We start from the raw sequence: 24,487 nt of genomic DNA on the forward strand, positions 1-24,487 counted from the left end.
TGTATTTTGTAAAGAAGTGACTGGTCAACGGGTAAATTAACGAAGTTAACGGCCATGGTTAACCAGCACTCAGCGACCTTTTCCCCAAAAGAAACACCAGCGACTTGGATCGAGTGTGAATGCTATAACTCGCTTGTAGCGAGACTAGCATAATTATCGGCTAAAGCTTTTCTGCAGTGCCACGCGTATAGCCGACCCAATAGCATGTTTCTTTTTGGTTCGTTTGGAAGTCTGTGTTCGCTGACGAGTTCGCTTCCCTTTCCCCTTTTCTTTTTGTATTTTTTTTTGTGTTCTTAGTTTTTCTCCTGTTTTCTTTGGTCTTTTTTTGTTGTTATACTTCGGTTTTTTCTTTTATTTTTTATGGTTTCTCTTTGTATGGTTCATAGTTTTTTTTCTTTTCTTTCTCATTTTTCTTCTTTATTTTTTTTCTTTCTTTCTTGGTTTTAACGGCTTCCTTTTTCTTTTTCTATGTTTCTTTATTGACTTTCACTGTTTTCCATTCTTTCACACTTTTTACTTTGGTTTCCTTTTTCATTTTCTATTCAGTTTCTGTTGTTTCTTTTTGGTTTTCAATGGTTTTTTTGTTTTTGTTTGTTTCATCTGGTTCTAATTCTAACCTTTTTCGATATGGTTAATTAGATAAATGCCACTCCAATTGTGGCGATTCATAAAAATGCCACTGCATTTTTCAAACTTTAAAAAATGCCACTGTAATTTTTTCAAACTTTAAAAAACGCCATTCCAGACTTCGAAAAATGCCACTGGAAATGGCATGAAATGACATTTTTGAAAGTTTGAAAATTGCAGTTGCATTTCTCGGAATCACCAGATTAGAAGTGTCATTTATCAAATTAACCCCTGATATAATACACGCTTATTTTTTTCAAATACACATTTAAAATTGTTTGAGTACATGGTCAACATTTTTTCTATACATAATTTTAACATTTTTCAAATGCTTGATTAATATTTTTAAATACAATATTAATAACTTTTAATACATGATCAACATCGTTTCTACATTTTAAAATTTTTCAAATGCTTGATTAGTATTTTATAAATAAAATATTATGTTTTTTAATGAATGGTCAACATTTTTATACACATTTAACATTTTTGAAATGCAAGATTAACATGTTTTAATACATAGTGAACATTTCTATACACATTTACCATTTTTCAAATGCTTGATTAACATTTTTAAATAATTTTAAACATTTTTTCAAATAGTTGATTAAGATTTCCTCTGTATACATGTTTTTCGATGCTTGATTTACACATTATATTTTTGGGCGCTGCTACGCGTCCACCGGCCGATCCGCGCGATATGTCCGCCACCTGGATGGCCGTTCGATGTAGGCGCGCGCAACCGTCCGATCGATCTCCTGGCACGCGGCTCGGTCGCCTCCCCTCCACTCATTAATTCCTGAAACAACGGTCCAGTTGCAGAAACAAAGGCTCTGTCCCGGCCCCGACCGACCTGCGCCCAGCGCGGCGCCGCCCCCAAACCACCGCAAAATCAGGCGCCGCCGGCGTGGGGGACCTCCATGGCGCACCACATCACGCGCCAGATGGTGGGATCGGACCCAAATCTAGCTTACCGAGGACCGGTTGCAGAACGGACGCGGCCATCTTTGTCAGCTCCAAGCACCGCCGGGGGGCTTCCGCCGCGGGCTGGATCTTCGACTTGGTTCGCAAATCCCCCGGTGGTATTTCCTGAAGCTCGATCGAGCAGATCCCATCAACAATCTTCGGTGAGATCATGTTTCTGAAACACTAGCTCTGTTCCACTCTGAAAAAACATGAACACCTGTGTGAAAAAACAGAGGAATGAGCCTCCCAAATTTTAGTTGCACATAAGCCTCCATATTTCTTGAAACATTAACTCTATTCAACATGTCCTACCTGTTTGTATCTATGCACACATGAGACTCAGAAAAATTTAGTTGCATTGGCTGATGCCTCTGGTTTCATTGTTTAGTTGCCACTTGCTCTTAATTTTATGAAACTTGTTAATGCTTCCGCTTTCATTGCATTCTGTATGTTTTCATGTTTCTGTTAATGCCCTGCTCCAACTGTGTGATTTGAATGTGGATGTTGCATGTTCACGGGACCCCCTTGCACATGTAGAAATTTTGTCGGTTTGATTATGTTGCATGTTTCTGTGTGGTGCCTGAATTTGAAACATGATTTTTTTTGCTGATTCCATGGAGAGATGAAAATGACTATTGCGCAACAACTCTGATGCAGGATCATGGGACTGAAGGGGAAGGGAGCTATGTCCAAGGCAATTTTTCTGTTTGTGGTGGTGAGGATTCAGATGCATTGTTGTTTACTGAAGATGCAATCGAAGATGATTCAGATGATGGAGATGTTTCATCACAGCCACTGCCACCCTATGTTGGCATGGTATTTGACACACTTGAGGATGCTCAGAAATTCTACAATGACTATGCCTTCAAGTTGGGGTTCGGGACACATATATCTTCCTCAAAATTCAGCCAGAAGAGAGGCCAGAAGAAAGAGGATCAAATATTGATCAAGAGGGTCTTTGGGTGTGTGCATGCTAGAAAGCCCGATAAAACGGAAACGAGTAGCACATCGAAGAGCATTGCAACAGGAAAAAGCAACTCCAGTAGGCAGCCTAGTGAAGGAATGGATGTGACAAGAAAACGTCAAAAGAACAGGCTGCTCCGCCATGATTGTAAGGCGCACATGATTGTTGGGCTGAGAGAGGAGAGATGGACAGTGACTTGTTTTGTTGCGGAGCATACACATCCATTGCTGGAACAGCCGGAGCGTGTTAGGTACTACCGGTTGCACCGCAGTATACCTGCCGAGGATTACCAGCTCTTGTTGACGTTGCATGATGTGAACCTATCAAATTCAGATTGCATGGGTGTCCTCGGCAGGGTCCATGGAGGTGACACCAGGATACTCCCATATGTGAAGAGAGATGTTTCGAATGAACGTGCAAAGCTCCGAAGAGGGCTAACATTCCGAGACATGGATATGACAGTCGAGTACTTTGAGAGGAGGAAAGCTGAGAATCCAGAGTTTTTCTATGCAAAACAAAAGGATCCTGCAACAAACTCCGTGACTGCCTTGTTTTGGGTTGATGGGAGAACAAGGGCGCTCTACCCGAAATATAAAGATTGTGTGTTCTTCGATACAACCTTCTGCACCAATAGATACAATATGCCATTTGCTCCTATAGTTCGGGTCAACAACCATCTCCAGACCATTGCACTCGGGTGTGCCTTGTTGCCGGATGAAAGTATTGAAACATTTAAGTGGGTCTTCCAACAGTGGATGGTTGCAATGGATAACGAGCATCCCACAAACATCATGACCGACCAGGACAAAGCGATGGCAACAGCTATTGAGGATGTGTTGCCAAACACCTGCCATAGGTGTTGCAAGTTTCATGTGTTTAGCAATGCACGTACCAAGTTGGGGAGGCTGTTGAGAAGAGATGAAGCGTTTGCAGATGTGTTCTACACTTGTATCAATCAATCAGAAACCATTAAGGAGTTTGAGGAAACATGGCAACACATGTTGCATTGTTTTGAAGTGGCTGAGAACAAACACCTGAAGAACATGTGGCGAACAAGGCACATGTGGGCTCCAGCATACTTCAAGAACAAATTCTTTCCGTTCACAAGCACAACGGGCAGGTCTGAGGGGCTTAACTCATATTTCAAGACACTGATTCGTCCGGCTGATTCCGTTTGGAGGTTTGTCCAGCAATACGAAATGTGCCAAGAAACTATGCTTGATCGTGAAGACAATGCTGGATTCACTGGTGAAACAACAGCTCCGCCACTATACTCTCGGTACACACACTTTTGCGCTTTACCAAAAAAAAGAAAAAAATTGTTGTTGGGCCAAGTTTCTGTGTGATGTGGTTTGTGACCTATTTCTTGTGATGTAGCAGGTACAACATTGAGCGCCAAGCTGCTGTTTACTACACCCGTAGCGTCTTTGGCAAGTTCCAGAAGCAGGTGATCGCGTCTACCGGCTTCGTTATCAACCAAGACGCTGAGTATCGAGGGCAAGGCCTGCTGTTTGAGCTAAAGGCAAGCTCCTATGAGAACCCAAAACTCTATTCTGTGCATGTTATGATGGATGAAGGGTTGTTTGAATGTAGTTGCCACTACTTTGAGATGAATGGCCTGATTTGCGCACATATAATAAGGGCAATGGTGCATCTGAATGTTCAAGAAATTCCGCAACAATACTTATTGGAGAGGTGGTCTGAAGCAGCCACAACAAGCATGGGCAGGACTGGCCGATTGCTGGACTTCGGGCACCCCTCAACGAACACATTGAAATACAACTCCTTGTGTCAAAGGTTGACATGGCTCGCCTCTAATGCATGTCGCAACGATGATGCCTACAAGATATTATATGAAGCAATAACAGTTCTTGAGCCTGCCATAGCAGCGGCAAAGAGAGGAGCGCTGTCATCACCCGCTGCCGCAACGGGAACATTGAATGACAACCTACCACAGGGTCAAAGCTCAGAGATGCTACAAAACCCAGCTCGTGTCCCTAAGAAAGGTCGGCCAACTGAAAGAGAGAAGAGAAAGAAAACACTGGTAGAGCAGCGAGACGATGAGCAAAAAAAGAAGGCGAAGCAACAAGAGAAGAAGCCGACGGCAACAGTAAAGCCAAGAGTTGGAAAAAGGATTGTCCGCTGCAAGTACTGCCATGAAGAAGGACATAATATTCAGACATGTGGGGCGCTAAAAGCTGCAACGGAGGCGGCGGCAGCACCCCCTAAATGCTAGTTTTGCTCTGAGGTTGGACATGCAGTCCCAGCTTGTCAATACATGAGAGCCGTGATGGCAAGTGACCGAAACATTTCCCAAGCAACGCAGCTGAAGCTCTAGAAAAGAAAAGATGAGAGAAACAGGGAGGAAGATCCTCCTAAGAAAAAATGTTTTTCATTTGGGAGAAGATCCCCCATCAGCCAGCTTTGGGTGTTTTGTTTCATCTCCTAAGCAAGATGTACTTGCTCCCTGTGTTTGAGCTACATTAGTAACTTCTTTTTTGCAAAAATGATGATGTACAAGCTATAATTTCAATTTGCAACCTGTGTTATGTTTGCTCCATGTAGTTGCCTGGGTTTCGGACATACAACCTCACTGTTTCTATGCATATACATCCCATATTAATCCATATTGCAGGAAAAAAGCTTGTGTGGTCTCACAGGTTGGAAAAAAAGATGATGTATTCCTGTTGGGAAAAGCTATCGTGCAACCGACCGATCATGCGTGCCGCGTCCGCCGGCTCCGCGTCCGTCGGATCGTCTCTTTCATCGGACGGATGAGAGAGTCCCCGCTCCCATGGCACGCGCGTTCGTTTTCTGAAACCGACCGATTCGTCCCGACCATTTCCTAAAACAGAGCCGTTGTTTCAGGAAAACGCCTTTGCAGCTGAAGCCGCAGCGTGTGCTCGCTAGATTGGGAGAGACGACGAGGTCTGGATCTGAGAGGGCGGCGGCGCGGCCGAGGCTAACCTACCGCCGTGATGATGACTTCGTCTTCGGGAGCGGCGGCGGCCGCCGACAACCCAAGCAGGTACGGATCTCCCTTCGGTGATTTCTCCCCACGCGCTCACCCTGCTCCGCAGCGACTACCTTCCCCACGTGCTCGCTACCTTCCCCACGTGCTCGCCCTGCTCCGCCGCCTCCCGTCCCTGCCCTCCCCGCGGCTCCTCCTCCTACTACTCCTCTCCGTCCTCCGCCTCCGTCGCCCGCCCCACCTCTTCCTGTCCACCTTCAACACAGTCTTCGTCGCCGGCCACAGCCCCCTATCGCTCCACCTGCAGCTGCTCCTCCGCCTCCTCTTCGCCCTCTCCTCCACCGCCGCCTACTTCCTGTCCGCGCTCAACCTCCTCCGGCTCGTCTCCTCCCGCCTCCCCCTGCCGGCGTCGCTCGTCCTCGCCGTGTTTCTGCAACTGGACCATTGTAGAGTTTCTGAATTTTTGCCACACATAACATTGCTGAACTTACTTATCTCTTTCACAGGGAAAATTCTATGTAGGCCATAGCAGTTGATTTCGCCCTGTAATCCCTTCATGTGCTATGTGAATTTTTTGTGGTAGTGGATTGCGTGTAGCATCATAGATTACCTGTGCCAGCACATATGATTGTTCATTTCCTGTCCATGCTTCATGTAACCGAATCAAACCTTGGGCTGTGTGGAGTGAACTCTACAGTTTTGTTCACTTCTTCTCCATGTTCTATTTAACTGAAACCTTAGTATTTGGCAGCGGGGAGTGAATGTTATAGTTTTGGTTTTAGAAACATCTACTAGGATGTTGTAACTCTGTTTTCTCCTATTTTCGAATCATGTTTGCTTCTTACTCAAACAATCATTACTGTCTGTCTGTGTGTCATTAGCTATCCTGGACCGTGTGGGAGGCCGGGCGCTGTTTTGATTTGTATCATGCCTTATGCTAGGGAGCTATGTTGTTAGATTTATGTTTCAGATTTGACAGAACCATAATTTTTCCGCAACATCTATGGAAAATGCTGACAGTTTGTGAGAGCTTGCTGTTGTTGCATTTTTTGGAGTTCATTATAGTTCAAATGAATATGGTGATACTTGTGAGAGGTTGCTGGTGTTTTCTATCCATTTTTGCTTTTATAGCTAAAATGGATGAACATGCCTATTTGTAGTTGGTTTTCCTGGAGCTTATTGTTTTATTTCCTGGAGCTAAAATGGATAGCTCATTTCTTTTTCTTATTCTTTGTAGTTGTGTTTCCTGTAGCTTCGTAACATCAAAGCTTGACTTATTTTTGGTTTTGTTTTGCAGCATGGCCATCTACCAAACCCGATGGTCAGCAAAGCGGCTGCGCGAGATAAGTAATTCCATCCAAGGGAAGAAGAGAGATGTACTAAGCAAGTCTAGCTTTGGGGATTTGTTGCACATATCTCCTGTGCCTCTTCCGCCAGAAGGGCTTCTGGATTTCTTAGTTATGAGTATCGACCCCAAGGAGCGTCTACTCAAGTATGTTTCTTTTTGAGCATCTTCGTTTAACCATATGTTCTTTCTGTTATCAGTCTATTGATAGCATTTTTCTCTTTTTTTGCAACATCTAGTAATTTCTTTTTTATGTTCTCTATGTAGGATAAATGATCACAAGGAAATACACCTCACAAAGGACATGGTTAAGAAGATTTTCAATGTCCCTTCTGGTAGCAGGCCGCTAGGATTCGGCAAGAGGGGCAAATCAGATTTCCGAAATGTGTATTTGGATGGTGATAGGGCTCCAATAGCCACCACAGCAGCTGTTCTATCAAAAGCGGATGATGACGATGAGGATGCCATTAGTAGGTCATGGGTTTTACTCTGCTTATCATTGGTCCTAGCTCCCGGGACAGGAAACATGGTGCGTCTTGAGTATCTCCACACCTTGTGAGACATGAGTGTTGTCCATGAGTTAGAATGGGATGAGCATATTCTGTCCGATGTGATGAAGGAAGTTAAAAAGTACCAGGATAAGAGGTCTGAAGGTAAAGTGAAATTCTTGATTGGTGGCTGTCTACCAATGCTTCCGGTACAGACCATCATTCCCATAACAATTCCATATTCTTTTCCGGGACAGCAAACTTTTGCAGGCGCTCATGTTTCTTTTTTCTTTTTCTTTTGTGTGTTTGCAGGTAATTTACATGGACCACCTAGACATTCCAAGAGGATGCATAGTTAATCATACCATCGACTACTCACTGCCGCGAGCTTGTTTTGTTCATGAAATGGACTCCACCGCTGTTGTTGCAGTCGACACACTAGATGATGGATTTGGGAAGCGCCCTGTAAGTATCTTCTTTTTTTCAATTTTTGGACACATGACCTTTTGTTTTCTTTGCAAATTTCTAAATCCTTGTTTCACTTTTTTCAAATGCAGTTCAGCTCCAGCACACCGTATGCAACTCCCAAGTTTATGCCATATGTAGATCAACTTGCCCAAAGATCAATACAAGGCAGTGTCACAGAGGATCTGCCCGAAACAAATACCCAAGGTGGAGATGTTGCTTCCGCAACACCCGTTATGGATGTGCCAGAGAGCTCGCACACACAAGCCAATCCACAAGGGGGAGATGATGTGGGCTCTCAAGAACCACCTAAGGGTGGTATGGAGGGTCCTGATGGAAGATAAGAGACTGTGCATGAGCCACCTCTGGATAATATGGGCGGTGGTGATGATGTGTGTGGTTCTTTGGAGGAGTGGCTACACGCATTGCCAACATTCGAGGAGTTAGAGGTGAGACCCATACAACATTTCATTGTATCCCGTATCTTGCTTAACTGCCATGTCAAAACTACTTACTAACAACTAATGTTCCTTTTTCCCGCTCTCATCTTTTTTTTGTTTTTATGCATTCACAGCTGCCCCCACATCTTCGTGACATATACAACAAGCACAAAGAGCTACATGCTACAGAACTTAATGTCGCGTTGAGCTCATTTGGGAGGGCGTTGCAGGTCATGTATTGCAAACGCATGGGTCTAATGTTGTCTGAGGCAGTCAAAGCTGGATCCAGGACAGATGAGGCCAAAGATGAAGTGGAAGATGTCACTTTCAGTGTATCAGGAGCTCCCACAGCAGGCATGTGCGATGCCACTGAATTGTTTCCGCAGCAGCCTAAGAAACCAGATGGCGTGCATGGGACTACAACAACCGCTACAACCACTGCCACCAAATCTTCTCTGTAGCAGCCTAAGAAACCAGATGCCGTGCATGGGACTACAGCAACCGCTACAACCACTACCACCAAATCTTCTCCGCAGCAGCCTAAGCAACCAGATAGCGTGCATGTGACTACAACAACCGCTATGGCCACTGCCACTAAATTGTTTCCGCACCAGCCTAAGCAACCAGAAGGCGCAAAGAGTGGGGATCTAGCAATTGAAGTGGATCACATAAACACTGTCCCAGGCAAGAAGAGTGACCACATCAATGGCAGTGTTCATGGCAATGTCAATGTTCATAGCAATGCCAAGGGAGAAGATTCTTGCAGCAAGGTAAACATTGAACAGAAGTCGCCTCGCAGCCCAAGCTACCCATTTGTGAATTTGACAAGGAGGCCAGGGACACTTGAAGATGGGCTTTCATTTGGCTTATTTGAACCTGGAAGCGATGACGATGTACTGTTTCAGGATCCGCCACAAGTTAGTAATTCACCTGCACGATCATCTGGTCTATTTGATGTGGACTCTTTCTTGGAGATTCGAGCGAGAAGTCCTTTGTTTGATAGTTCTCCTGGCAGTTCAACTGGTCCAGTTTATGATGTGACCCCACTCGCAACATATCCACCATTATCGACAGGCCCTGCAGGTTTTTACAAGTCATCTCCGCAACTTTTTGTTACGCAACATATCATAATCTGTTTTTGAAACTTTAGTACATCAATGCTCCAATCTGTTACTCACAAGTTCTTATTGCTTTCTCTTCCTTTTGTGTTGCAGAAGCAGGTGTTGGTGAGACAAGAGAGGAGGAGGAGGTGATTGAAGTCAACAGCGGGCAAAGCCATGATGGGAAGAAGCCTACACTTAAGAGAGCTGCACCGGCCGCAACAAGGGCACGCAAGTTGCAGAAGATGAAGAAGATAAAAATTGATGCAATAGAAGATGCCATATACCAGAGGTACTGCTGTACCAATTATCGTATAAAGGACCCACCTGAAGGCGAGCCTTTGTAAGTGTTTTTTGCACTTTTTATATGTGTGTTGAGAGAAAAAATCCATCCATTTTTATCGACACCTCCTAACCGAGATATTGTTTCTTTTTGCAACAAACAACGCTGCATTTATCAGGATAGGTGGTTTCGATATTTCCTTCAAACATTTCAGTAATGGGCTCAAAAAGCACGCACATTTGAACAATGAGGTGATGTCACTTTACATCAAAAGTTTCAACATTGAGCAGACGTACAACTCAACATTGAGCAGACGTACAACTCAACCAAGCCAAGGAAGTTTGCGTTCTCACCACATGTTGCTGTGAGTTAACTAACATGTTTTTTGTTTGCTTTTTTTTTGTCACTTGAGTTTTCCACCCGCAACATAGTATATTTTTACATGATAGTTACTAGCTTTTCACCTTTTTGTTGTGACCATTTTTTTTCATATAGACCAAGCTTTGTGTTGATCCAAGTTCATTCAAGACAAGTTCCTGCATTAGAGATTTGACCAGGGTCTGCAAGAAGAATGACATCGTGAAATTTGATCAAGTAAAGCTCTCGTTCAACTATCGTATGTAGTGCAAAGTTTTCCTTGTAGCGCAACAATGTTTCCATTTTATTTATCTCATTTTTTAATTTTTGCAGCTGTTCTTCACCATAGTCCAGAGAGACCATTGGGCAGTTGTTGTTGTAAATTTCATGAAAAAACAGTTTAATGTCTTTGACTCCAGCAGCTTAGACCCTGACTATGTCAGCATCCTTGAGAAGCCTTGTTGCAATCTGGTATGGTGTCGAACACATCTTTTTTTATACGATTTTCCCTTTTTTGTTTTTTCAAATCAATGTTGCGGTACTAATCAATTCGACATTTCCAGATAACAAACTTCAAAGAACTGGTCACAGAATTTAACCCATGGAAGCAACATTTTGGCACATTTCAGATGTCCAGTCCACCAAGCTACCCGCAGCAGTCAACATCGTACTATTTTTTCTGTATTATTCATTTGTGGCATTTCGCAACTTTACATCCTGTCTAGGAAGCATTTTCATCTTTTTGTTGTGATCTCATGTTTCCTCTACCTCCTTTTTCCATGACAGATTTGATTGTGGCATCTTTGCTATTCTATACTTGGAGAATTTAACTGCCAGGGGGATGAAGCCATTCAATACAGTACGACTCGGACTCATTTATTTTTATTTTTCTTCTTTTGAAACCTATGAAACACTAGTAGTAAATAAATTATAGCAGTCAACTACTATAATATATTTCTGAAATTTTATGTTATTACCCACCTTTTTTTTCATCCCCTGCTAGTAGTGTCTCACAATGTGTTTTTTCTTTTGTTGTGTATGCTCAGGATTCAAACTCATTGCTCAATGTCCGGAAGTACATTGCGGCGAAGCTTTTCAAGCATCCTCAAAACACCCTCAACTCAGAGGACGAGCTTCAAGCTTTGCTGAAAAACTCATAGATTGATGCCAACCGCAACAAGACATCTCTAGTAGTTTAGACCTTTTTTTTGCAGTGCATGTGTGTGCGACATGTTTGTAACCGAGCTTCTAGTAGTATACGAAACTAAAGTGTTTCAGAAGTAGAATGTGTCATGCTGGGGCATGCCCCCTTTCTCCCTCATTTATGTATGCTGGAGACATGGTGTTTCATTACTGATCTTGTGTTTTTGCACACATATATATAAAGTAGACATGATTCCAATGGCAGTTGTTACTTTTTTCCTGAAATTGTGTTCTTTTTTCTGCACACTGGTGTTGTATTCGAGCCATTTGTTGCATTTAGAAATCTTTTACTAGAAAAATGTTGAAATTTGCTATAATGATCGTCATCTCCGTAACATTTTTTGTTACTTACACTAGAAAAATGATGAACTGGAGGCATTTTCTCATCACAACATCATGTCACTATAACATAAATACATCTTATAACATCAGCAAAATGAAAAGTGCTCATGTTCCTGTAACATGAATCTTATAACATCGCTCCACTGTTTTTCTTTTCGTTTTGGTTATGTTACATGATGTATTCATGTTACAGGAACATGAGCACTTTTCATTTTGCTGATGTTATAAGATGTATTTATGTTACAGTGACATGATGTTGTGATGAGAAAAAGCCTCCAGTTCATCATTTTTCTAGTGTAAGTAACAAAAAATGTTACGGAGATGACGATCATTATAGCAAATTTCAACATTTTTCTAGTAAAAGATTTCTAAATGCAACAAATGGCTCGAATACAGCACCAGTGTGCAGAAAAAAGAACACAATTTCAGGAAAAAAGTAACAACTGCCATTGGAATCATGTCTACATTATATATATGTGTGCAAAAACACAAGATCAGTAATGAAACACCATGTCTCCAGCATACATAAATGAGGGAGAAAGGGGGCATGCCCCAGCATGACACATTCTACTTCTGAAACACTTTAGTTTCGTATACTACTAGAAGCTCGGTTACAAACATGTCGCACACACATGCACTGCAAAAAAAAGGTCTAAACTACTAGAGATGTCTTGTTGCGGTTGGCATCAATCTATGAGTTTTTCAGCAAAGCTTGAAGCTCGTCCTCTGAGTTGAGGGTGTTTTGAGGGTGCTTGAAAAGCTTCGCCGCAATGTACTTCCGGACATTGAGCAATGAGTTTGAATCCTGAGCATACACAACAAAAGAAAAAACACATTGTGAGACACTACTAGCAGGGGATGAAAAAAAAGGTGGGTAATAACATAAAATTTCAGAAATATATTATAGTAGTTGACTGCTATAATTTATTTACTACTAGTGTTTCATAGGTTTCAAAAGAAGAAAAATAAAAATAAATGAGTCCGAGTCGTACTGTATTGAATGGCTTCATCCCCCTAGCAGTTAAATTCTCCAAGTATATAATAGCAAAGATGCCACAATCAAATCTGTCATGGAAAAAGGAGGTAGAGGAAACATGAGATCACAACAAAAATATGAAAATGCTTCCTAAACATGAGGTAAAGTTGCGAAATGCCACAAATGAATAATACAGAAAATATAGTATGATGTTGACTGCTGCGGGTAGCTTGGTGGACTGGACATCTGAAATGTGCCAAAATGTTGCTTCCATGGGTTAAATTCTGTGACCAGTTCTTTGAAGTTTGTTATCTGGAAATGTCGAATTGATTAGTACCGCAACATTGATTTGAAAAAACAAAAAAGGGAAAATCGTATAAAAAAAGATGTGTTCGACACCATACCAGATTGCAACAAGGCTTCTCAAGGATGCTGACATAGTCAGGGTCTAAGCTGCTGGAGTCAAAGACATTAAACTGTTTTTTCATGAAATTTACAACAACAACTGCCCAATGGTCTCTCTGGACTATGGTGAAGAACAGCTGCAAAAATTAAAAAATGAGATAAATAAAATGGAAACATTGTTGCGCTACAAGGAAAACTTTGCACTACATACGATAGTTGAACGAGAGCTTTACTTGATCAAATTTCACGATGTCATTCTTCTTGCAGACCCTGGTCAAATCTCTAATGCAGGAACTTGTCTTGAATGAACTTGGATCAACACAAAGCTTGGTCTGTATGAAAAACAAAAAATGGTCACAACAAAAAGGTGAAAAGCTAGTAACTATCATGTAAAAATATACTATGTTGCGGGTGGAAAACTCAAGTGACAAAAAAAGCAAACAAAAAACATGTTAGTTAACTCACAGCAACATGTGGTGAGAACGCAAACTTCCTTGGCTTGGTTGAGTTGTACGTCTGCTCAATGTTGAAACTTTCGATGTAAACTGACATCACCTCATTGTTCAAATTTGCGCGCTTTTTGAGCCCATTACTAAAATGTTTGAAGGAAATATCGAAACCACCTATCCTAATAAATGCAACGCTGTTTGTTGCAAAAAGAAACAATATCTCGGTTAGGAGGTGTCGATAAAAATGGATGGATTTTTTTCTCTCAACACACATATAAAAAGTGCAAAAAACACTTACAAAGGCTCGCCTTCAGGTGGGTCCTTTATACGATAATTGGTACAGTAGTACCTCTGGTATATGGCATCTTCTATTGCATCAATTTTTATCTTCTTCATATTTTGCAACTTGCGTGCCCTTGGTGCGGCCGGTGCAGCTCTCTTAAGTGTAGGCTTCTTCCCATCATGGCTTTGCCCGCTGTTGACTTCAATTACCTCCTCCTCCTCTCTTGTCTCACCAACACCTGCTTCTGCAACACAAAAGGAAGAGAAAGCAATAAGAACTTGTGAGTAACAGATTGGAGCATTGATGTACTAAAGTTTCAAAAATAGATTATGATATGTTGTGTAACAAAAAGTTGCGGGGATGACTTGTAAAAACCTGCAGGGCCTGTCGATAATGGTGGATATGTTGCGAGTGGGGGTCACATCATAAACTGGACCAGTTGAACTGCCAGGAGAACTATCAAACAAAGGACTTCTCGCTCGAATCTCCAAGAAAGAGTCCACATCAAATAGACCAGATGATCGTGCAGGTGAATTACTAACTTGTGGCGGATCCTGAAACAGTACATCGTCATCGCTTCCAGGTTCAAATAAGCCAAATGAAAGCCCATCTTCAAGTGTCCCTGGCCTCCTTGTCAAATTCACAAATGGGTAGCTTGGGCTGCGAGGCGACTTCTGTTCAATGTTTACCTTGCTACAAGAATCTTCTCCCTTGGCATTGCTATGAACATTGACATTGCCATGAACACTGCCATTGATGTGGTCACTCTTCTTGCCTGGGACAGTGTTTATGTGATCCACTTCAACTGCTAGATCCCCACTCTTTGCGCCTTCTGGTTGCTTAGGATGCTGCGGAAACAATTCAGTGGCAGTGGCTGTAGCGGTTGTTGTAGTCACATGCACGCCATCTGGTTGCTTAGGCTGCTGCGGAGAAGATTTGGTGGCAGTGGCTGTAGCGGTTGCTGTAGTCCCATGCACGACATCTGGTTTCTTAGGCTGCTGCGGAGAAGATTTGGTGGCAGTGGTTGTAGCGGTTGTTGTAGTCCCATGCATGCCATCTGGTTTCTTAGGCTGCTGCGGAAACAATTCAGTGGCATCGCACATGCCTGCTGTGGGAGCTCCTGATACACTGAAAGTGACATCTGCCACTTCATCTTTGGCCTCATCTGTCCTGGATCCAGCTTTGACTGCCTCAGACAACATTAGACCCATGCGTTTGCAATACATGACCTGCAACGCCCTCCCAAATGAGCTCAACGCGGCATTAAGTTCTGTAGCATGTAGCTCTTTGTGCTTGTTGTATATGTCACGAAGATGTGGGGGCGGCTGTGAATGCATAAAAACAAAAAAAAGACGAGAGCGGGAAAAAGGAACATTAGTTGTTAGTAAGTAGTTTTGACATGGCAGTTAAGCAAGATACGGGATACAATGAAATGTTGTATGGGTCTCACCTCTAACTCCTCGAATGTAGGCAATGCGTGTAGCCACTCCTCCAAAGAACCACACACATCATCACCACCGCCCATATTATCCAGAGGTGTCTCGTGCACAGTCTCTTATCTTCCATAAGGACCCTCCATACCACCCTTAGGTGGTTCTTGAGAGCCCACATCATCTCCCCCTTGTGGATTGGCTTGTGTGTGTGCCGGGGTACTGATCCACGGGCACCTATGGGACCGGCGGACCGGGTCCCTTTCGGTTCGGCGGGGGCGGAGATTGCGCAAAGAGAAAATCGAGGCGATGCACGCGAGCGATTTACCCAGGTTCGGGCCGCACGGGTGCGTAAAACCCTACTCCTGCTTTGTGGTTTGTATTGATTTCTTGCTCGGGCGCGCGAAGTGCTACAGTACACTTCAGCAGCTAACGAGACCAAGCGTGAGTGTTTTTCGAACCCCCCTCTACGTTGCACACGAGCCTCCTTTTATATGCTCAAGGGGTCACCGACATGTGGCAACAGAGGTAAAGGGTAAAAATGGAAATGTGCTGCGGTAGGTACAGCTACCTGCTACAGTGTATCATACCTAACCCTGACGGCAGGGGACAAGGGCAATAAATGCCCATCTGTGTCGTCTAAACAGTGCAAAAAGAGACCGCCAGGGGCGCCACCGTTCGCCACGATGGCGATCTTGTCAGCGCCGCTTGCCACCGCATGCCGCTGGCTGCACAGCCTCCCGCCACGTACGCCTGGAAGGGCCCCAGAGCGACACGTTGGTGGATGTGCTGGAGCGCGGGCACAGTGGTGTCTTGCCGCGGCAAGCGCCTTGCCGCGGTTGTTGTCTTGTCGCGCCTGGGAGCTTGTCGCTCACCGGGCCTTGCCGGGACGCATGGTGCGCCGCGGCAAGTTCCTTGAGGTGCCTTGGTTGGCCTTCCCGGCAAGCTCCTCTTGCTGGGGTCTTGGGATGCTTTTGTTAGCCTTCCTGGCAAGCTCCTCTTGCCGGGGTCTTGTCTTCTTGGTTTGGATACTTTGTTCTTGAATGGCTCCAAAGGAACCACGGAGGACCTTGGCGGTCACCCGGCAAGCCTTGCCGCGGGATGCTGCGACTGCCCGTGCACAAGTTCGGGATACTAGGGTACCCTACTCTAGTACACCGACAGGAGCCCCCGGGCCTGGGCCATACACGGTGCCGAGCGCTGTTGGGCCAGGCCCAAAACAGGGCACGGGCACGCGCGGCCTAGGTTACACCGTATCTCACTCCGTATCCACCGCGCCCTCCCCGAACGGCACGCGTTGAATGCGTCATCGTGGGAGAGGTCGTGGGTGGTTTCTTTATTCGGAAATGCGGAACGTCCGCCCCCTCCCTCTTTATAAGCAGGGGAAACAGGGGCAGTTCGCCCACTTGCCCGTTGCCGTTCCAATCTCAGAAATCTCCGCCGCTCCCTCGCCTTCCCAAAGCTGAGAGAGAGAGCAGCGCTCCGCCCCCACATCGCCACCAGCACCACCAACGCCGTCGACCTCCTCCACTGCTTCCGCCATGGCTCCAAAAGCCGACAAGGGGAAGGCCGTGAAGTCGACCGAGGCGCAGCGGCTCGCGGCGCTGCGGAAGGAGCGGGTCGTCTTCCCCCCCAAGCTTGGCGCGAAGGAGCTGAGGGAGAACTACTACCTTTTCTGGTCGGCGGAGACGCGAGCGCATCCGCGCACGAAGGTACTCCCCGCCGCCGCTTGGAAGAAGGCCCCAAATGGGTACCCTTTCTTTGCTCTGTTCTTCTACTGCGGGCTCTGCCCGCCTTCTCTGAGTTCTTCTGTGACATCATGAATACCTACGGATTCCACCTCCTCGACTTCACCCCCAATGTCGTCCTGACCATGGCAGTTTTTGCACATCTCTGCGAAAACTTTGTCGGAGTCCTTCCCAACGTAGCTCTCTTCCGCCACTTCTTCATACCCCGAGTAGAGAGAGAGAGCCTCTATCCGGCGGAATCGCCTGGGTCTCAAGGGCCGGCAAGAAGGAAATGTATCTGGAGGGAGAATTCCGCGGCAAGTGGGAGGAGTGGAGGGCAAATTGGTGCTGGATTGACGAGGAGAGCCCGCAGCCATTCACCACCCGGCGCCGAACCCCAGTAGCACGCGGCAGCGATTGGAGCGACGTGGCCCCGGAAGATGACAGGCTGAAGGTTGCCGTCACCAGGATCCTGCGCCTCAGGCTTGCCGGGCTTACTGTTGGCGCTGTTGGCGCAGACTTCCTTCGCCGTCGCATCACCCCCCTGCAGGAATGGGGGAGGCCCACTTGGGAGTTCAAGAATGCGGCAGACATCATGAGGCTGCGGCCGGGCCTCAATTACAACTTCACAGTCCTGGAGCTCAACGCGATGCTTCAGAAGCTCTTCAAGTATGACCCCCAACATCCCGAGGCTTTCAGGTTGCCGGGGGGCGTCGTTCCGCTGTGCAACAATTCCTCGCTCGACCGCATCCGTGCAATGATGCCGGAGTGCGACTCGCATGGGATTGTGCCAACTTGGCAGGAGCCTGCAGACGACGTCGTGCAGCAGTTCTTCGATGACTTGGTGGAAGTGCCAATCCGCTCCGACGAGAAGGATGGCCTCACCCGCGACACCACTGATGCAGAGATGGCGCTCATCGCCACCAGGCTGGAAGAGGCAGCGGCAGCCGCAGCCGCGGGTGAATTTGGGTTCACTGTGGAGGAGGTAGATGCAGCAGAAGCGGCAAGCCGTGCCGAGCGAGGGGAGCCTGCCGGCAAGAAGGAGCTTGCCGGGCGTGGCGCCGAGCCGAGCGAGCCCGCCAAGGACACGAGCGGCTCGTTGGAAATCAACTCCTCTTCCACCTCGTCTTCAGACAGCCTACCACAAGCAGAGCCTCCATCCCCACCAAGAAGGCGTCTCCGCAAGGCCGGTGACGTGGCGGAGCGGCAAGCGGGTCAACAGACGCCGCGCCGCGTACGCTCCACCGCGGCAAACACCGTTGCCGCGGGAGCGCCTCATGCTGCGACGGCAACTGGAGCAGAGTCTAGCCGGACCACTGCTTCAGTTCCTGCCACTGCTCACGCCGCGCCGACAGCCGGAGCGAGATCATCTCAGGCCACTGCCACTGCTCCCACCAAGCGGCCCAAGACAACCTTGCCGGACCCGGCGACTTTCCTCCAGGGCAGCCCCCAGCGTAAGTGTATGATTTACTTTCCGCTGCAAGGCGCGCATGGGTACTTGTCTTTGCTGATATCTGCTCGTTGATTTGTGTAGGAGCCGAGCAGCCCCACCAGGAGCCAAGGGAGAATCCCCCGACAAGGGAGAACTCTCCGGCAAGGGAGGGCTTCCCGGTAAGGGAGAAGTCTCCGGCAAGGGAGGGTTCTCCGGCAAGGGACAGCACCAGCGGCCCCCCGACGGCGGAGACCACGACTGCAGAACCTGGTGCAGGTACTCCTCTTGCTTCAAAACTTCCCTTGGGTCCTTCTTCTCTTGATCTTCTTGGGTTTTTGCTGGATTTTGCTTGACTCTTCTCCCCTTGCCGGCTGTCAGACCCATCTGTTGCGGAGCGGATGGAGACCGAGGTCGCCGCCGAAGACGTAGCCGGCGCTGGTGATGCCGCCGGCGCCGAGGCCGCCAAGGCTGGCGCCGCGACGACTGGCGAGGGATCTGGCGATCGTACTGAGGGCCCGGTGACCGCAGGAGCGCCAGGCGCTACGCCGACCGCCGACCCGTCCGCCGAAGCCGCAGCGCCAAGCACCGAGGAGCCCCAGCCGGGCGTTTACTTGAAGGCCGGCGAAGGCGTCTTCATCAACCTCCCCTGGGCGTCAAGCTCCAGGGCGCCGGTCGAGGGGGAGATCTTCGACGGAGAAGTGCTTGCCTCTGCGGGGTTGACGGTGGTTGACGCGCCAAGCAGCATCAGCAACGAGCCCGAAGAAGAGCGGCTGCTGTGGAAGTTGATGTCGCTCTACCGCGCGCGGCAAGCCAAGCTGGAATCCCGCGAGGCGCTTGTCGCGAAGGCGGGAGCAGACATTGAAAAGCGCGCGGAGGAGCTCGGGGGTTTCCATCGGGAAGCCCTCCGAAATCTGGCAGAGGAGCGGGAGCAGCTCGCTGAAGCGCAGAAAGCCTTCCTCCTCGAGAAGGCCGAAGTCGAAGAGCGGCAGCGACTTGCCGCTGTGAAGCTAGCCGCGGAGGAGGGCGAGCTGGCACAGCGGAAGGTCAATCTCGACGCCCACGAGGAGGAGCTTGCCGCGCGCGAGGAGAAACTTGGCGGAGCCCTCAAGCGAGCAGAGGACGCTGCCGCCACCGCCGAGGCCGCCAAGAAGGAGTTGGAGATGAAGGTGGCGCGGCTAGAAGCCGATCTTGCTGAGAAGGGCAAAGAGCTCAGCGCCGCCAAGGTCTTCAACGTGGATCTTGAGTTGAAGCTAACCACTTTGACCAAGACTCTGGACAGCGCCAAGAAGCTGGAGGCGGCCTTGAAGGAGGAAATCAAGGCCGACAAGGCGCTGCTGGAGAGTGCTGCCGCCGCCCAGAACGTCTTCAGGGAGACTGTGACGCACTGGATGGAGAGTCTTGTGAATACCGCCACAGACATCGACAAGGAGCTAGCGCAACTGGGGATGGAAGATCTCGGGTATCCCTCCGACGACAACCTCCAACCCAGCACCAAGCTCGTCCTGTTCTTCAAGGGCGTGGCGATGGCCCTTCAGCGGCTCCGGGAAAGGATCCCCAAGCAGCTGGCCGACGAGTCGCACAAGATCTGTGCGGGAGCTCTTCAGAAAGTGTTGATGAAGGTGGCCTTCCGCAATCCGGGCCTCCGCCTCACCAACATCCTCAGGACCTTGCCGCCGGAAGCTGATCTGGAGGAGCTCAAGGCCCTTGTCGCACCCATTGTGTACAAGGTGAGCAGGATCAAGAGGGTCGAAGGCGATCGCGTAGATTAGGCCGCCCATTTCTTCTTTCCTTGTCGCTGTTTATTACGTTATGAAAACAAACTGTTAGAGCTGCGACAAGTTATCTTTGTAATATAGCTTTGTTCTAGGGAATGATTGCAATGTTATTCCCTTTACTTGATCCCTTCCTTTGTATGTTTTTGCCCTACGCTTTTAGGGAACTTGCCGGTGCAGGCATCAGAGCCGCGAGCGCTGAGTGCGGGACGTCAGCAGCCTGTTGGCAGTGCCGCTACCGACAAGAAACCTTGTCGCAACTAGTTGCAGCTCACTTAAGTTGCTGAGCGAACTCGAAACAAAGTAAGGGCGCTAGCGGCTCACTTAAGTTGCTGAGCGGACTCGAAACAAAGTAAAGGCGCAACTAGCTACGAGTTGGTTCCTCCGCGCACAGGTTTTCCATACAAAGTGCGGTCGTTCAAGGGAGATAACTTAAAATTTAAAAATTTTGATTGCTCAAACTTTGGCAACTTAGCTTTTCTGTTGTTTGCTTCCCGGCAAGGCGGGGCTTTCTTGAACGACGCCTGGTCCATTCCATCGTCTTCTCCTTTCCCCCCGGCAAACTTGTGGGCGAGGGGAACCTTGCTTTCAAAAGAAAGAAGAGACAATACAGATATGGGCCTTTATGGCTCGTTATTGCTTACCGTGGAGTAGGTGCTGCACAAAATGTCAGATCGTATATGCCAAAAAATAAAAAGCATAAAATCGACAAAATGTGCGGAGCACATGAGCTTTACTTATGCACGGGGTCTGCGCCCGGCTTTGTACAAAGGATTACATGCAACAGCGGCAAGACTTGTACAAAAGGTGGTTGCCGGAACAGGTTCCGACAACCGCGCCTTACGGGTAAAACTTACGAAGATGCTCAATGTTCCAGGAGTTGCTCACCGGAATGCCATCTTCGGTCTCAAGGCGGACAGCGCCAGGCCTAGTGACTCGTTTCACCCGGTAAGGGCCTTCCCACTTCGGCGTCAACTTGTTGGAATTCTTGGCGGACTGAACTCGCCGAAGAACAAGGTCGCCTTCCTCGAGACTTCTGGCATTAACTTTGCGGCTATGGTAGCGGCGCAAAGCTTGCTGGTAGCGAGCAGCTCGCACAGCAGCCTGAAGACGGTCTTCCTCAAGGAGCAGCGCGTCATCTTGTCGCAGCTGCTCTTGCTCGAGCTCATCATAAGCGAGCACTCGAGGTGACCCGTATACGAGTTCCGTGGGGATAACTGCCTCTGCTCCATAGACTAGAGCGAAAGGTGTCTGTCCAGTGGCTCGATTTGGCGTCGTTCTGATCGACCAAAGAACCACCGGCAGCTCCTCGATCCAGTTTCTTCCGCACTTGTGCAGCCTGTCGAAAGTTCTGGTCTTGAGCCCGCGCAGCACTTCAGCATTTGCCCTCTCCGCTTAACCGTTGCTTCTTGGGTGAGCAACAGAAGAGAAGCAGACCTTGGCGCCAAGATCTTGGATGTACTGCATGAAGGTGCGGCTCGTAAATTGTGTACCGTTGTCGGTGATTATCCTGTTAGCGATCCCGAAGCGGCAAACAATCAACCTGAAGAACTTGACTGCTGACTGTGCTGTCACCTTCCTCACTGGTTCCACTTCCGGCCACTTTGTGAACTTGTCGATTGCAACGTACAAGTACTCAAAGCCCCCGACAGCTCGGGGAAAGGGGCCGAGGATGTCGAGCCCCCAGACCGAAAATGGCCAGGATAAAGGGATCGTCTGGAGAGCTTGAGCTGGTTGGTGTATCTGCTTGGAATGGAACTGACACGCTTCACACTTGGTTACTTGTGCAGTTGCATCCTGGAGGGCCGTTGGCCAGAAGAAACCTTGCCGGAATGCTTTGCCGACAAGTGCTCTTGCGCCAATGTGGTGACCACATATGCCTCCATGTATCTCTGCCAACAGCTTTTGTCCGTCTTCCCGGTGAATACACTTCAATTTCACACCATTGAGTCTTCTTCTGTACAGTGTCTTGTCGACAAACTGGTACATACTTGACTGCCGGGCTACTCTTTCCGCTTCTTCTTGCTCTTCGGGAAGTTCTCCTGTCTGAAGGAAACGGACAATCTGCTGCGCCCATGCTGGAGCTTGTGGCTCAACAACAAGGACTAAAGGCAAATCTGCGGCTGCGGGAACGCCCGCTTCTACGGCAAGAACCTGCGGGTCTGCCGGAGCTTGACGTTCCCCGGCAAGCTTGCCGGAGCAAAACTTGTCGGGAGCTTCTGCTTCAACGGAACAAACACTGGGGTTTGCCGGAGCAGACTGCTCCTCAGCGCTCTTGGTGTTGATCTTGGGGACTGCTATGGGAACATCCGCTTCTACGGCGAGAACTTGCGGCTCTGCTGGAGCGTGACGTTCCCCGGCAAGCTTGCCGGAGCAAAACTTGTCGGGAGCTTCTGCTTCAACGGAACAAACCGTAGGGCTTGCTGGAGCAGATTGCTCCTCAGCGCTCTTGGCATTGATCTTGGGGACCTTCTTGGCGGCGGCTTCGGGAAGCTCTGCCGGCAAATAGTCACCAGAAACCAACTTCCTCTTCTTGCTCTGTTCAGTTGATGGCGTCACGGACGGTTGAGTCAGCTTGAGCACAAAGATCCCTGGTTCCACAGATAACTTAAGTGCGGCGCACTTTGACAGGCCATCTGCAATGGCGTTCTGAGATCTTGAAACATGTTCCATTTGTAGGCTGTCAAAGTGCTCTTCTAGCTTTCTCACTTCATCGACGTAAGCTTCCATCAACGGACTCTGATAATTCTTGTTCACTTGGCGGACGACAAGCTGTGAGTCACCCCTGACAATGAGCTTCTTGATCCCAAGGTCTGCCGCGATCCGGAGACCGGCAAGCAAGCCTTCATACTCTGCAGTATTGTTTGTTGCTTGCTCCTTGGGAAAGTGCATCTGGACTACGTACTTGAGGTGCTCTCCGGTGGGTGCAACAAGCAGCACGCCAGCGCCGGCGCCTTGTAGCGGAAAGGCACCATCAAAGTACATCAGCCACTCTTTGCTTGCTTCCTTGTCGGGGATGCTCGTTTCTGGAATTTCTTCATCTGGTGTTGGCGTCCATTCTGCTATTAATTCTGCCAATGCCCTGCTCTGGATAGTTGAAGTGCTCTCAAACTTGAGGCCAAAGCTTGACAGTTCCAGTGCCCACTCAACAATCCTGCCTGTCGCTTCTGGATTTTGCAGTATCCTCTTCAGCGGAAAGCGAGTGACAACTGTGATCTCATGTGCTTGGAAGTAATGGCGCAGCTTTCTCGAGGCCATGAGAAGGCCGAAAAGCAACTTCTGCACGCCAGAGTACCTTGACCTAGCCCCTTGCAGAAGGGAACTGACAAAGTAAACTGGGCGTTGCACCATTTTCTTCTGTATCTCCTCGTGCATCTGCACAGATTCATCTTTGCCGGGACCAGAGCTTGCCGGGGAAGCCACCTGCTTGTCGCTGGATGTGCTTGCCGTGGTTGCGGGCTCGTCATCTGCCTCCCTCTCTGCTACTAACGCAGCACTAACCACTTGATTGGTTGCCGCTATATACAGCAGCAACTTCTCTTGTGGCTTAGGTGCGATAAGTATTGGAGGGGAGGACAGGTATCTCTTCAAGTCTTGCAGCGCAGCCTCCGCTTCCGGAGTCCATCTCATTGGACCTGCCTTTTTCAATAATTTGAAAAATGGCAAGGCGCGCTCAGCAGACCTAGAGATAAACTTGCTGAGAGCAGCCACGCAACCGGCAAGTCTTTGTACATCCTTGACGCGCTTTGGTGCTTCAATCTGCTCAATGGCCTTGATCTTGCCGGGATTGGCTTCAATTCCCCGCTGAGACACGAAGAACCCGAGAAGCTTGCCAGAGGGGACTCCAAACACACACTTCTCTGGGTTGAGCTTGAGGCTGATCTTGCGTAGATTTGCAAAGGTCTCGTCTAAATCTTGGATCAAAGTTGCTCTGTCCTTGCTCTTGACCACTATATCATCCATGTAGGCTTCCACATTTTTGTGTATTTGTGGCTCAAGAGCAACATGGACCACTCTTGCAAATGTTGAACCAGCATTTTTTAATCCGAAAGGCATTCATACGAAACAGTACGTGCCACATGGAGTAATAAATGCGGTCTTCTCCTCATCCTCTTCTACCATGAAGATCTGATGATATCCTGAGTATGCGTCAAGAAATGAAAGCAAATCACATCCGGCTGTGGAGTCAACAATCTTGTCAATGCGCTGCAAAGGAAATGGGTCTTTGGGACAAGCTTTGTTAACATCAGTAAAATCGATACAAAGTCTCCATTTCCCGTTTGCCTTGCGCACGACTACAGGATTGGCCAGCCACGTAGGATGGAGCACTCCTCTGACAAGGCCTGCTGCTTCCAGTTTCTTGATTTCTTCTGCAATGAATTCTTGGCGCTCCACTGCCTGCTTCCTGACCTTCTGCTTGACGGGCCGCGCATGAGGACAAACGGCAAGGTGGTGCTCAATC

At 47.9% G+C, this 24,487-nt stretch overlaps 1 protein-coding gene across 1 annotated transcript; it reads left to right on the top strand.

The window, feature by feature from the left end:
- Positions 1-2,244: 2,244 nt before the first annotated feature.
- LOC125554600 (protein FAR1-RELATED SEQUENCE 5-like) lies at positions 2,245-8,727 on the top strand. Its single transcript, XM_048718112.1, has 12 exons — positions 2,245-2,690; positions 2,793-3,836; positions 3,938-4,448; positions 4,584-4,667; positions 5,442-5,585; positions 5,638-5,974; positions 6,766-6,784; positions 6,826-7,020; positions 7,141-7,402; positions 7,493-7,570; positions 7,674-7,826; positions 8,401-8,727. Exons 1-12 carry the CDS (start codon positions 2,245-2,247, stop codon positions 8,725-8,727), a joined length of 3,600 nt encoding a protein of 1,199 aa, XP_048574069.1.
- The last annotated feature ends 15,760 nt before the right edge of the window (positions 8,728-24,487 follow it).

The sequence above is a fragment of the Triticum urartu genome, chromosome 4 (genome assembly GCF_003073215.2).
Source record: "Triticum urartu cultivar G1812 chromosome 4, Tu2.1, whole genome shotgun sequence".
In the NCBI taxonomy this organism is placed as follows: Eukaryota; Viridiplantae; Streptophyta; class Magnoliopsida; order Poales; family Poaceae; genus Triticum; species Triticum urartu.

Coding starts and splice junctions, on each gene's coding strand:
- LOC125554600 (XM_048718112.1), top strand. CDS start 2,245: ATGCAGGATCATGGGACTGAAGGGGAAGGGAGCTATGTCCAAGGCAAT. Junction 5,586..5,637: donor GCCGCCGACAACCCAAGCAG/GTACGGATCTCC, acceptor CCTGCTCCGCAG/CGACTACCTTCCCCACGTGC. Junction 7,571..7,673: donor GCTGTCTACCAATGCTTCCG/GTACAGACCATC, acceptor GTGTGTTTGCAG/GTAATTTACATGGACCACCT.